Source organism: Clarias gariepinus, chromosome 23 (genome assembly GCF_024256425.1).
Source record: "Clarias gariepinus isolate MV-2021 ecotype Netherlands chromosome 23, CGAR_prim_01v2, whole genome shotgun sequence".
Taxonomy (NCBI): domain Eukaryota; kingdom Metazoa; phylum Chordata; class Actinopteri; order Siluriformes; family Clariidae; genus Clarias; species Clarias gariepinus.
Genome location: NC_071122.1, coordinates 14,920,846 through 14,934,363, shown reverse-complemented (window position 1 = coordinate 14,934,363; position 13,518 = coordinate 14,920,846). Strand labels below are relative to the sequence as shown.

The 13,518-nt window shown below is 37.2% G+C and overlaps 1 protein-coding gene across 1 annotated transcript in view; it reads right to left on the bottom strand.

Moving 5' to 3' along the window:
* Positions 1 to 238: 238 nt before the first annotated feature.
* The window catches only part of phf2 (PHD finger protein 2), a 54,826-nt gene continuing 41,546 nt past the window's right edge, over positions 239 to 13,518 (bottom strand). The window contains exons 17-22 of the mRNA XM_053484349.1: positions 11,275 to 11,441; positions 7,164 to 7,459; positions 5,230 to 5,325; positions 5,005 to 5,114; positions 2,951 to 3,242; positions 239 to 2,600 (exon numbers count right to left, since the gene is read on the bottom strand). Of these exons, the coding sequence (XP_053340324.1) occupies positions 2,512 to 2,600; positions 2,951 to 3,242; positions 5,005 to 5,114; positions 5,230 to 5,325; positions 7,164 to 7,459; positions 11,275 to 11,441 (1,050 nt within the window). The 3' untranslated portion in view covers positions 239 to 2,511. The remainder of the gene's footprint in view (positions 2,601 to 2,950; positions 3,243 to 5,004; positions 5,115 to 5,229; positions 5,326 to 7,163; positions 7,460 to 11,274; positions 11,442 to 13,518) is intronic.

Below are 13,518 nucleotides of genomic sequence, written 5' to 3'. Positions count from 1 at the left end.
AGTGTGTGTGAGTAAGTGAGTAAGTAATGCTAGGTACCATGTCCATGGGTGTACCCTGCCTAGTGTCCCTGGAAGGCTCTATGTCCCCCATGATCCTATACAAGATAAACGGTATAGAGAATGAGTGAGGGAGTGAGTAATATTACATAAATACCCTTTAAAAAATATATAGGAAAAACACTGAAAATACTATTTTGCATATAGGTGAAGTATCACATCATTACAATAAGAGGCATCATTCACTGCCCTGGTACAGTGGATGTGTTTAATTGGTTTGAACATATAAAAATAAACCACAACAAAGCAACACACATTTTTTTGTACAAATAAAACCTGAAATAGTTCCATTGACAAAGATGAGTGCTTTTCACTCCAGAAAAGGTGGATACAAGATTTACATTGAAAACTAAAACACTGCAATTGATCAGCAAACCTTGTTGAGAATGTACATATTCTGTTATCAAAATAAAGTTCATGGCATAAGGTTTTTAAAAAGAGCTGCATAATAATAATAATAATAATAATAATAGTAACAATTTAAATGAATGACCTGTTTCAGTTGACAAAATAAAAATAAAAGGCAAATGAGTTTCGTTGAACTCAACAAGGCATTTTTAATGATAGGTTTCCTATGGGGCTTTCACACTGATAAAATATTTAAAACAAAATCTCATAAGAATTATACAAGTATAAAAGGCTACAAACATTAATAAATTACATCACCGACACAGACAACACTTCACAAGGTGCTAGTAAAAGAACTCTGAATCCCAGTAAGGGCAGTGGAACCCAAAACATGAGGCTGGTTGTAGAAACTTTACTTTTGACTTTAGACATTTTCCCCCCTTAAAGTTGTGTAAATTATTCAGTACAATACATGTAGTTTTGTTTATGTAAGGCCATATGAGATGTTATGCTATGATAATGCTTTGTTCTCCAGGCAACACCATTGTCTAACAAAAAAAAAAAAAAAGGACAAAATAAGGTGATTAAAATTTAAAAGAATAAAAAAAATCAGCTATTGTGTATCTAAGAAAAAAAAATAGAAAGAAATGACTATTTCTATATCTTTATATATATTTTTCTTGTTTACACTTTGCAAAAAACTAGTAAAAATGTATAATGAAGTATTAAGGAAAAAGGATACAAAACGTATTTATTTAAAAAGCTATATACAGGCTACATTCTACATACTGTACTGTGAAGCAATATAAATGCATATTTCAGTCTAGGGTTAATGGGTGCTGCCTGTGAGACCAACAAAGCAGAGAAAGTATCCCTAACTTAGTGATACACATCAACGTGGATGAGGCTTATCAGAGCTCAAGGTCCCATGTAATTAGTGTTTTAGTTTAGATCATTTTAGGATACGAATATTTAAGAGAGAGAGAGAGAGAGAGAGAGAGAGAGAAGCTACATTTGCCAACGTTACAGAAACATGAAGCTCAATTCATATAAAAGACAATTTACTTAGGGATGTAAAACATGAGGTAAAATATTGAGAAAATAATCTGACTTTTAAAAAATACTTTGTGACTATTGCTAGTAATTATTGGTATGATCTATTAGTGTGTCGGACATACAGTTTCTTGTTTTTGTTTACAGTGGGAAAGATGACCCTATTTTAAATAATGCACCAGATATGTTAAATTTATGATGTACTGAAATTTATTTTGGTTCCGTTACAACTAAATTTGGCTGCTATGGTAGTCTGTGGGGGAAAAAGAAAAAATCCTATTATAAGTTTATGGATTCACAGTAGCTGTTATAAAAAGACATTTAAAACTACTCACAATATCACGGTTTTGTGCTTTGTTGATGTTTTCTAAGTGCCTTTTTGCGGTCCTCAATCTATCTATGACATACAATTATATTAGGTCAATAAATATTATCAGTGATAGTGCTCAGCAAACAAAAGTAACTCATTCTGAAATATCCTTTAACCACAAGACGACGGGAAATGTGGTATGGTGGAGTCGTGTGCGGCAGCCATTGTGAAGATGAATGAAAGAGTGTACAGTAATACTTGTTCAACATCGAAAGACAATGATAAGCCACATCCAAAGAGTAGAAATGAAGTCCTGGATTTTCTTCCCTGTCCCAGCCCTCTCTACCGATGCATGCATGCAACTGGATACATGCAAGGGATACTTTCTTTATCTTGGAATGACTGCTATTTATTATTTCATAATATCTTTGCAACCCCTGATAAACTGACAGCTGTAGTAAAACGAGACAAATTCTTCTTACAAAATATTAATAGCAGGTATTCTGTACATTTTTTAATATCTGAAAGTTATAAAGTATAAGTAGAAGCAAAAACCTATTCTGACCTAAGCTCTTCTTAGAAATCGAAAAAGTTGCGTGACTCGCACACTCCCCTTCCGTCTTTCAGTTCGTGTCCACAGTTTGGGGGAGGGGGAGAGAGAGAGAGGGAGGGATCGGATTGGCTAGTCCATTGTGTCCATAAGAACGTCAGGAGAAAATGTCAAATCCCCTCCACTGTTCCTGTTACAGGAGGAGCTTCCCGTTCCGATGGATCTTTAAGATTTTTCCAAGTCTTTGTTTGGCTGTTGCCATGCCTTTCTTTAGCCGCTTGGCTGGGAGAGAAACAGAGTAATGTTAAAAGTACCTGTAAGTCTGGAATTGTGCGTAATTACTAATGAATTCTTGTTGAGCAGTGTTTAGGGCTACAAAAACAACTGAATTAAAAATTAAATGATTATTGAATGTAATAGCTAATCACGGAACTGGGTTCAGTATTTGTTTTTTTAGATATAATCAAGTATTAAATGATTTTTATTCACTTGCCAAAGTAACTGGGGTCGAATACAGTCTGAGAACGGATCTGAATAATTGAGGTGAACAGCCCAAGAGTGGCAAACTAACAGTCACACCTTCTACATACCAGCACAGAAAAACTGCTCAGAACATGGATATTGAGATTTACCTTTGGCATCTGTCGAGTTACCGCGTTCCACTTTTGCTGGCTGTGCTGAGGCATTGTTTGGAGATGAAGTGGAGGGACGTCTCTGATTGAGGAAGACTCCTGGAGCCATTGGCTGTGAGCCGCCGGCCGTCTTGACTGTTCCACTGCCGTACTCCTGGTCAGCCCCGTTGCCCTCCGAGTCCAGCGTGGCCTCTGGAGAACTGCTGTCCTGAGAGTGTTTCTGAGGCTCCTCTACAACCACGGGCTTCTTTTTGATATTCTTCTTCTTCTTCTTGATTTTCTGCTGTTCTTCCTGTTAGAACGAAAAAGTGATACGCACATCAAAAAGCAGCGCCAGAGAGAGGAGAATGAGCTCCCCCTGCTGAGTCCTTGGTACCTTCTAAAGTGTTTTCTTTCTTAGAGATTTTTTCTTGACATTGATTACTAAGGCCACTTTTCTTTTTTTTTTTACGGTTTATTTAGTTAATTTAGATAAAATAAAAAATATTGGAGTTATCTGTGTTCTTCTGATTAAAAATCCAAAATGCTTCAGGTCAGGTTGACCAATTTTATAAAACCAGAGCACATTTAAGGGCTTTGAAAAATAAAATACTGGAAACTTAAAAGTACATGTTGGCATTAAGATTTGCATTGGATCCCTTCAAGGATTGCAACAGTAGTCTCGTTTTACTTGAGTTCTGGATAAAAACAAATATCTTAAAAGTCTTATTGTGCCAGGAGGATTTTTTTATGTCCAAGGACACACACAAGCTAGGCCATAAAGTACTTCAGGAGCTTTACGGAAGGCCTTAAAAATCTGATTAACCACCACTTACTGGAAGGAAAAGTGCAGGCAACCAGTTATGTTTTTAGTGTATTTTGTAAGGACAAACCTTACTCTTCCAGAAGGCCACAATACAGTGAGCATGTACAGCAGTGTAAACATTCACTAGCCATGATTTATTCAATAATACACAGAAACTTATTACATATGACATGAGAATGAAAAACAAGAGCGAGAAAGTAGCTAGCCACTTTAATATGTTCCTACGTATATTTATGGCAGCCAGATTTTGTCATAAATTTACTCTCAATAAAGAATTATATGATAATCAGGATTGGTATGTTTTTCACAGTCCTCACTGATGTCCACACTGCTCCAATATTGTTTTAAGCCATGCTTAACACAGTTAATTCTATCTGATAAGAGGAAGGGCTTTTCACGAGTGGTGATAACAGACAGTAATGACACTGGGATGGTTATCTGTATGCATCACCTCGAGTCACAGGTGTTTTAATAACCATTAATCACACCATTGACTCTCATTCACCAGCATGGGTGAAAGTAGGTAATTGCTGGAAAAATTGTAGATCAGCTGCCTGCTAAAACCCACATACAGAACACTTTCAGCAAGAAAACACAACTGATAGGGGCATTGCAGCTTAAACAACACTTTGTCTCCCTAGAAATTGCTTCTAAGTCATTCCGGATTGCTTCTGAAATTTTTTTGCTCTTTTATTTATTGCTACAAAGCTAAGTAGCTTCTAACACAAGGCTGAATCCCAATAATTTAATCCCTAATCAAGGGCAATAACTTGCACACTACTGTACAAAAGTGCATTAAGCTTCCATTTAACAATATTAAAGAGTTGGCTGATAATCTAAAGTTGACTAAGTGAAAATATAAAGTAAATCTCGTAAATTTCTCAGTACCGTCCTTCACCTTCATGGTTTATTCTCCTCGCCTTTTGACTACATAGGACCGGTAAGACTATTTTCACCTTTTTTAATATAACACTAACTGTTAGTTGCTAACTCTTGGTCACCAGCTCCGCCAGGGCCACCCCAGGTGCAAATGTGCATATGTGTTGATGGAAAAAAAAACTGCTTTCAACAAAAAGATCAATTATAATCTGCTGATAATAAATGGTGCTTGTGGAACACAAGCAGCATCAAACTTGTGGCTGTGCTGTTGTGCTTATTATTAGCACAGATGTGATGAGGCACTTCTTCTTGTGTGATATTGCTTAATTATGTTATGTGAAGACAAAAATGGCAAGTGGAAGTTGTTAACCTGATGAGAGAGTTTGGCAGCAGCAGCGGCCAAGCCAGTCTCTATGGAGGCGACCCTGGCCCCTTCACGCGTTGGTCTTTCCTGTCGCGGTACAGAGGGCCCAACACGTGCTGTAAAAATACAACGGGGACAAATTTAATATATACACTTCTCATACCAGAGACATTCTGTACTCTCAGCAAACCCTAAGGGGAATATTTAGGACAGACTTTATATAACCCATACCTGTTGGACTGTACGGGGTGTCGTCTGAGCTTTTCCTTTTCTTCGACCGTGATTTAAAGATGGGACTGTCCTCTTCAGATTCCAGAGATGGGTAAACTGAAGCAAACAGTTCAGTAGTTTTCAATACTCCAAACAAATCAAAACCAAATATTTAACAAAAAATATGCATTTCAAATGTGCATTTAATAAACTCTAGGAATAAAGATTCTGAACGGATGGAGTCTTAGCATAGAACAGATGCAAGGCAGCTGTTTAATACCCTGCCTGATGTACCTACTCTCTTTGAACTCCTGCACAAAAAACACGCAATTTCCAATAATTATCAAGGCTGAAAAAACTCTCTGTTTACAGTAGAGAAAAATGCCAGCGTGCTTGATAAAATGCTCCCGAGGGTGATCTAGATTGCAAATATGTGTGCTAGTAATGACTAATTAGGGTATCAGATCAAAAAGCATTTAAAACAACAGTTTAGAACGATGGCTAATGGATTATTAACGGGGCTACTAATGGTCTTGCTGTTTTTGGAAAGGGTTCACAAGAAGCGCCCAGCTGAAAAAGTAGTTTGTTGGAATTGAGCTCAAAGACAAGATTTGGAGATCCTTCCATGCGGAATAAACAAAACGCCTGTCACTTGGCCCTAATGAGAACCTCCCAGTCTAAATCAAAAAAAGCAATTGCAATTGTAAATGACTCTGTTTCTTTTGGTTCTGTGGAGTGTTTATTTCAATCGCTGGAATGACACAGTTACAACATTCCCCCCAAAACAGCCCTGCATTTATATATTTTCAGTTATATGTACATTGAGATATTTAGTAAGAAAATATTGAGGTTTTTGTGTCTGATAAAAATGTATTTATTCACCACTGTGTTGTATTAAAGAAGGAAAAAACTAGATATTAGAACTAGTCCCATTTGAAAGCCAGCACTAGCAGAACTGCACTCTACTTTTGTTTGTCTCCTTAGAAAATAATCGAGAATAGGATAGTGCCCGCTTTTTCTGGTTAAATGTTTGAGGTACGCACACATATATTAACATATTCACTCACACCTAGGGACAATGTAATGTCCCTATTATTATCAAAACTGCCTTTGGGCAATGGCTTTGGTGGGTACAATAAATCCCACATGGACATGAAAACCATGCAGAAGATCAAAACAGGGAACACAGATCAGAGACATCCACATTGTGTGCTGCCCCAAAAATCTTGCTTTTAAAAAGTATTTATACACCTATAAGTCATACCAAAGCGCAAATCATTAGGCCCAGTATCGTGTAGGTTGACCATGTGCTGCTGGGACAGCTCTGGCTCCTTGGGGCATGACGCTACAAGACTTCTTGGGTGTGCTGTGGTGTCTGGCACTGGGACGTTTGTGGCGGACCCTTTTGGTGCTGTTGGTTGTGAGGTGGGGAATTCATGGAGCGGACTTCTTTGTCCGGCGAATTCCATGGGTGCTCAATCAGATTGAGATCTGGAGGCTGGATCAACAATCTTGAACTCTTCCGGCTGTGATGCACTGGGTGTTCATTATTGACCTTTTCAGTCAATTTGTGGTACTGTAGGACTGGACCAAATGGACCTCACAGACATAGATGAGCCTTGGGTGCCCATGATCCTGTCACTAGTTTACTGTTATATTATTGATAATCAATGTTATTCAATCACCTGGTGTTAATGTTGTGGCTGATCAGTATATATGATAAAAGTGTCAAACTGTTATACAAGCTTAGGAACCGTTCATGACCTGGAAGTTAAGCATAGACCTAAAAAATTTATTAGCTTATTCAGGAGAAGTAAATGTGTCTTCATGAATCAATATATAATCAATATCATTTGTATAAACAGACTGGAAGCCATGGCACCAATTTGAACCAGACAGTGCAAAGGATACAACTAAATGCTCTATAGTCAATGTTGTAGTATAGAAAATTTTACCATAGTCTGAGTCCTTGAAACAGGCGTCCAGGTGGTCCTGGTCATCGTCGTCATCGAACATGTCACCACTGTCCACGCTGCTGCTTTTACGTGGTTTCTTGGGAGGCCGTTTGGCAGGGGGACGCTTGCTGTTGCTGGCTGCTGCAGGTTTTTTGCCGACAGTCCCGCTGTGAGAGTTGCTCTTGGCCTGGCTGTTGTTCCAGGCTGGCTGCAGGCAGGTGTCCGAGGACTGCAGGTTAGCCATAGACAACATGCCCTGGATGGCCTCTTGTGTACTAGGGGATGCAGGTGGCTGACTGTAAATCCATTAACACAAAAAAATAACAAAACACAATTGCATTACTCTCAAGTTGCCAGGGCAAACATAAAGTATTCTAGGGTTTAGAGTGGAGGAAAGCAGCCAAAGGAACATAAAAAGCACCAGAAGCTACGCAGATGGCAGTAAGTCCAGTGAGGAATCATACGGTATGCACATTACTTCCAACTTGTCAGTGAGAATTAAAAGGCTTTTTAAGTTTTAAAGAGGAAAGAAAATCTAGCAGATGTTACAGAGAAAGTATTAGACACGATGAGGACTGATGGTGTGGCTTAAGACAATGACAACAGTTCAGCTAAATTCGCTGAGAAATGCTTTTCCACTACAGGCAGTGTTTGTGTGTGCTGCTGCTGAAACATATGAGTTCAGTTTTTGTTTTCTGTTGAGAAAAGCTGTAACTATATGAAAAAAAAGCTTTTCTAGGACTGATGAGATAGGTCAAAAAGTTGACAGACAAGTCCAGAAATAGGCGGCTAAAAATGCATAAACACTCAAAGCCGAGGGTGTGTCTGCTTGAGCAGCAAAAAAGTAAAAACACACGGTGCAGTTTGGATTCAAGTCACTGTATTTAATCTAAGAGCAATGGCAAATTCCTACGTTTCAAATGTCAACTACTTTACTACAATCTCGTTACACTTATACTAAACTATAGGGAGTCTCTAAAACTTCCCTGCTCACTTGCTTTTACCCGAAAACGTTATAATTATAAAGGTCAAATAGCAATTTCAGTACTAAACTCAGAAAGGCGAAGCTTAATTTTTTTCATTATTATTATTAAATGGTAAGACACCTAGTTGAACTTTCACTTATATAACAGACTATTTGGTTTCACAAATTAGTAACACAAAGAAACACGCTTGGCATAATATTTTGATGTCTTTGATTTAGGTACGGCCGAGCTTGTTGTTGTTCATTTAAGTTATTGAACCCAGGTGTTTTTTATCCTTGTGCAGGATATAAGAACAGTGCTTCCATCTGCCTCCAGCCTGTAGAAACCAGCAGAAAAATACAAATTTCTCCTGTCCAGATTACCACCTATTAAGTCATTAAGCAGTGAGCTGGAACAATGAGGAAAAAGTGCTTGTTTAATGTGGTTAAAATTGAGTGCAGTCATTTCCTCCATACAATCTGCAGTCATACAGTTCGAGAAAAAAATAATTTGAGAAATTAACATATTTTAGCAATGTTTTCTTTCTCCTTTGCTTAGCTTTCTGCCAATTTGCAGATTTCAGCCCAGTTGAAATAGACCATCAAGAACGGTTCGAAACAACAAGCAGAGAAATGAAGAAGAATGGCCATAAGCATTCACTGCATTTTTACAAATTAATAGAGGAATATCAAACAAATAATGGGTACATATGTACACTTCTGACTAAGTGGCAACTATTTATATAAATACTACAGTACTAGTTATGTGAATTAAATTTACTACATGCGTTTATGGGGAAACTTCTGTTCAGCCTAAAAACATACCTACTACAGTATAGATACCTACTTAAATAGATTGCATGCATCACTACAAATGCAATGCAAACTACATTTTAAGAATTGCAGCATGGGGCAACTATACTTTTGTAGCTTAGCTATAGGAAAAAAAATCTGATAAAGGAGCAACTGAAATGCAATTACATGTAGAGAAAAAAACAGAAACAGAATGTCTCGGACTGGTCGAGTCACCAGACGTTAACCCGACTGAGCAAGAGTAGATTGTTGAGAGATGAACTATACAAAAATAAGGAAAGGTTTTAGCTGCAGTGCTTGCATGTTCTGTGTTTGCTTTGTGGGTTTCCTTCAGGAACTCTGATTTCCTTTGACAATCTAAAGACATGTGGTGTAGGGTGTGTGGCATTTCAAAACTTCCTATAGTTTATAATTGGGTGTTTAAGTGTGTATGTATGCACCTGTGCCCTGTATTTGGTAAACACAACATTCAGGGTATCCCCTGCCTTATGCCCTGAGTTCCCCGGGATAGGCTCCAAGCCCTCGGTTATGGAAAACGCTTTCAATGTGCATTGATCTTGTGTGTGTGTGTGTGTGTGTGTGTGTGTGAGAGAGAGAGAGAGAGATAGAGAGAGAGAAGGGGAAAACAAGTTAACAAGTGTCCAGTCCTGCTGTGTGCATTGATAGTTATATGTTTCTAATATAACTGATAGTTTACCATGTAAATTGCTGCATGTTGAGTGATATTTATGAATTATATTCATACATATGTCCATTTTCATAAAGATATACCGCTAATCTATCAAAATAAACATGTATACCATGTATACACTTATTTACAAAACATATTTTTAACATTTAGTTAACATTAATTCTTTTCACCAAAAACTAACTAAATTAGAAGAATGTATTTAAGTCAGACAAAAACACTAATCTAAATGTGGAGGATGTTCGAGCATTGCTTGCAGGAAGGAATGAGGGGTTGGAGAGAATGAGCAGGTAATGAGTGATTGTCCACACCTGTGTGCTAATGGCAGCCTACTCATGTGCCTGTCTTTCCTCAGCAGGCTGTCAATGACCCAGGAGGGAAGTAGTGATGTGATGCTGAGTTAAAAGCAGCAGGCTAAGCACAAACTTCTTTATTACATTGCCGAGAGCGAAAAACACTTTTGTTGCTTAAAATAAAATGTTAGGGAAGTAAAGGTCGGCTATTCACTGCCTGCATCCTGTCTCTTTATTGCTTACCAACTCAATCTGGTTTTAATATGGTTTATAAAAATGTAATCTGAGATTACATTTTTACAATCTTAAATTGTTTTTACGGCACCATGGATATAAACTTTTTAGCTGAAAGGTTCACATTAATCAGTCTGCCTCTCTCCACACTGAGCCGAAATTGTATAAAACCCTGCAGCCAAAACACACTTTTGGTGCTGATTGTACTTTTTTATGTTATATATATATATATCACACATGGAAGTGACCGATCTTGCTGTTTTGGAGAGATAAGTTTATATGTGGCCCAAAAATGGCCATTTTTTAGTGTTATACTGTCTCTTTAAAAAATAATAAATTAAAATGCTAATTATTTATATTTCTTCATGAGTATTAATAATAAAATTGGTGTAAGCATTTTACCTGTAAAAAGTGTTGCTTAAATAGAATTTTGCTAAAAGCCTGTTAAATTCCATAACCATGTTAAATTCATGTTGTAATATCTTAGACTTTGTGGGACAAATAAAGGTATATCTTATCTTAACAAGTTTGCATTCTAGAATAATACACTTTTTCAGGTTTATGTCTTTTTATGTAAAATCTAAATGACAATTATCTGATAAAAAATACAAATGTGTATGCATATTCACAAAGAAAATGAAGCATGGACTGGGAGATGAGAAGCATTAAGTATTATGAAAAATTATGTTCTATGATCCCATCTGAAAAATAGTGCTTTCCACTACCACCTCCCGTTTCTAGTTTAGTAGTTGTTCGCAATATGTCTGCCATTTATCACTGCTTAATACAAATACAGAAAGGTAATGCGTTATAATTCCACTATCACCCAGAGATAGGTTCCTTTTTTGGTTCTGGTTCCTCTTTCAAGGTTTTTCCTCACATGTCATCTCAGGAGGCTTTTCCTAGCCGCAGTCATTTCTTTGATCAGGAAACATCAAAATCTACAAAAGGATTTCTGTAAATCTGTTTCTGATTACATCTATTGTTAAAAGTGCTATCCAAATAAATGTTAACTTAACTGCATTACCCAACTGATACAAAACGACAAATAATCACAGTGTTTTTGAAGGTGGCTTTAATTATTCTTGCAGTTTAGAACAGAACAGTATAATGATGTACCTGTTGTTGTAGTCAATGCCGCCAACTTGTTTGCTGGCCTGCAGGAGGTCTAGAATCCCTGCTGCGCTGCCCGCTTTCTTTTTGCAAGCCTTGGAGTTACGGCCTTTGACCTCTGGTTTGGCCTCTGTGTCTATATGAAGAGACTCTTCGTCTGAGGAGTCTGCACTCTGAAGGAAAAGAGGCAACACACTATAAACATACAGTTATGGACACCAACGTTTTGGAGTTAATCCTTTTTTCGGATATATACCTTTATACTGAAATAGTTTGACAGCAAAATAAAATAAAGCAATAGATTTTGCAAATTGATAAGAGTGCATGTGGATGTTATCTATTTGTCACATTGGTGTTAAAAAGCACAAATGGCAAAATATTATAAAGACTGTTTGGGTTATATAACTGTAAATTTTGTGTGATTTTTCCAAAAATCTGTAACCTCATTTCCCACAATTTTGTTAAAATGAAAAAAAAAATCTGCCTGCAGTTGTGTTTGTGATCATTTAGGTATGCAATTTATTATTGATAATATGTTAGTTGAGTTTAAATTAAAAATGAATTAATAAAAAAAAATAGCAAACTCGCGCTTTGTGTTTTTGTACTGAGTTACTGGCAGCAAAGTGAAACGAGAAGAAAAGTGTTCAGGTTTTCCGAGTGGCGCAGTGGTAAAGTGCTTGCCCTATCATCTGGAGTTCGATTCCTGGGTGATGCTGTAACCTCTCACAGCCGGAGGTCTAGAGAGAGCTGATTGGCCGAGCTCTCTCAGAGGGGCGGGATGAGAGGTACTTAGTGCTCCCTCTTTAATCACAGCTTTTAATACAGCGAATCAGGAGCGTCTGTGAGCTCACGCAAGCGGAAGGAGCGGCTGGTGCTTTCCTCCCAGTGTGTTACGCCGCCCCTAAAAGTGCATGAGTGAGCAGTTTGAAAAGATGGAAACACGTGATAGTCTTCCACCCTCCCGACTGTACGGTAGTAGTAGCCTTAATGTGGGAGCCCCCTAGTGACGGGGAGGTGACGACCAAAATTAGGGAGAAAATCAGAGAAAAAAAATGTTGAGGTTTTTTTTGTTTGCACAAAATTTTGACTTTAATTCAACTATAGTTAAACATCATAAGTCATATCAAAATCAATACAAGAACTTTACAGCATCGTCAGCCTTCCCTTTTACCAGTTTCAGTTTTACCTTGGTATGCATGCCTGTGATCTCATAAGGGTATAAAATTTTTTAATCCTAGTGGAGATCAGGATGTAGCATTCAAAACCACATGTAGCAAATGTAACAGCTTCCCAGACCCAATGGGTTATCTTATGTCTCTTGTACACAAGGCGCTCATACATGTCTTGAGGGTTGTAGCATTATTTCTTTACAACATGGCTCCCAAAATGGAGCAAAACCAGCTAGTGATAGCAGGAGCAAGAGGAAGAACTGATTGTGTTGATTTGGCAGTGAAACAGAAACCTACAGTACACTGCTGTATTTCACACAGCTTTTTTTTTTTTACATGTAAATAACATGGAATCACACAACTTTTAAATCACATAAGGTCCTATTTCCTGAAATGTATTAGAAACTTTAAGTGTTGAACACCAGAAGTTCATTAATGCTGGGGTGACTACAATGGCAGTCACAGAGTGTAAAACAATTTTTCTTTGAAGTTCAAAGTTTTTAAAATAAGTGTACTGTGCATAGCAGTTTTCAGATTAAAAGTTTTGTTATGGACAACCTTGCGTGAAGAAAAAAAATATTTGCCAAATTCATAATTCACAATTCATCGCATTTTGCTATCAAACTGTTTACATATTTTTTTTATTTTATAGTCATGCTGCATGTATTTGCATTATGATGCATTATAAATTTAGAGTGTAATAATAAAATAAAAATAATTTTGCCATCAAATTAATGGATAAATCAGTCTGAAATATGAAATAGGATTAATTTATTGCACTACACTTTTGATTTGCTCCATAAAGTTTGATAAAGAGAGCCAGTCTCTGATTATAGCTACTGTAAATAATTTACAAATAATGAACATGACTAGATGACATGTAACTAGATCCCATTTAGAAACCTGTGGTCACATTTTTGTCTATCAACTCTTTTGCACAATTCTTTCATGTACTTGCTTTGGTCTTCTAAAATACTCTTTCCCCTACTAGATTTCTAAACATTTGACTTTCTCTGGGCCCTGACAGAATGCTTAGTATATCGGTCATGCATTAAATTTTTTTTATGAATTTAGTGGCATG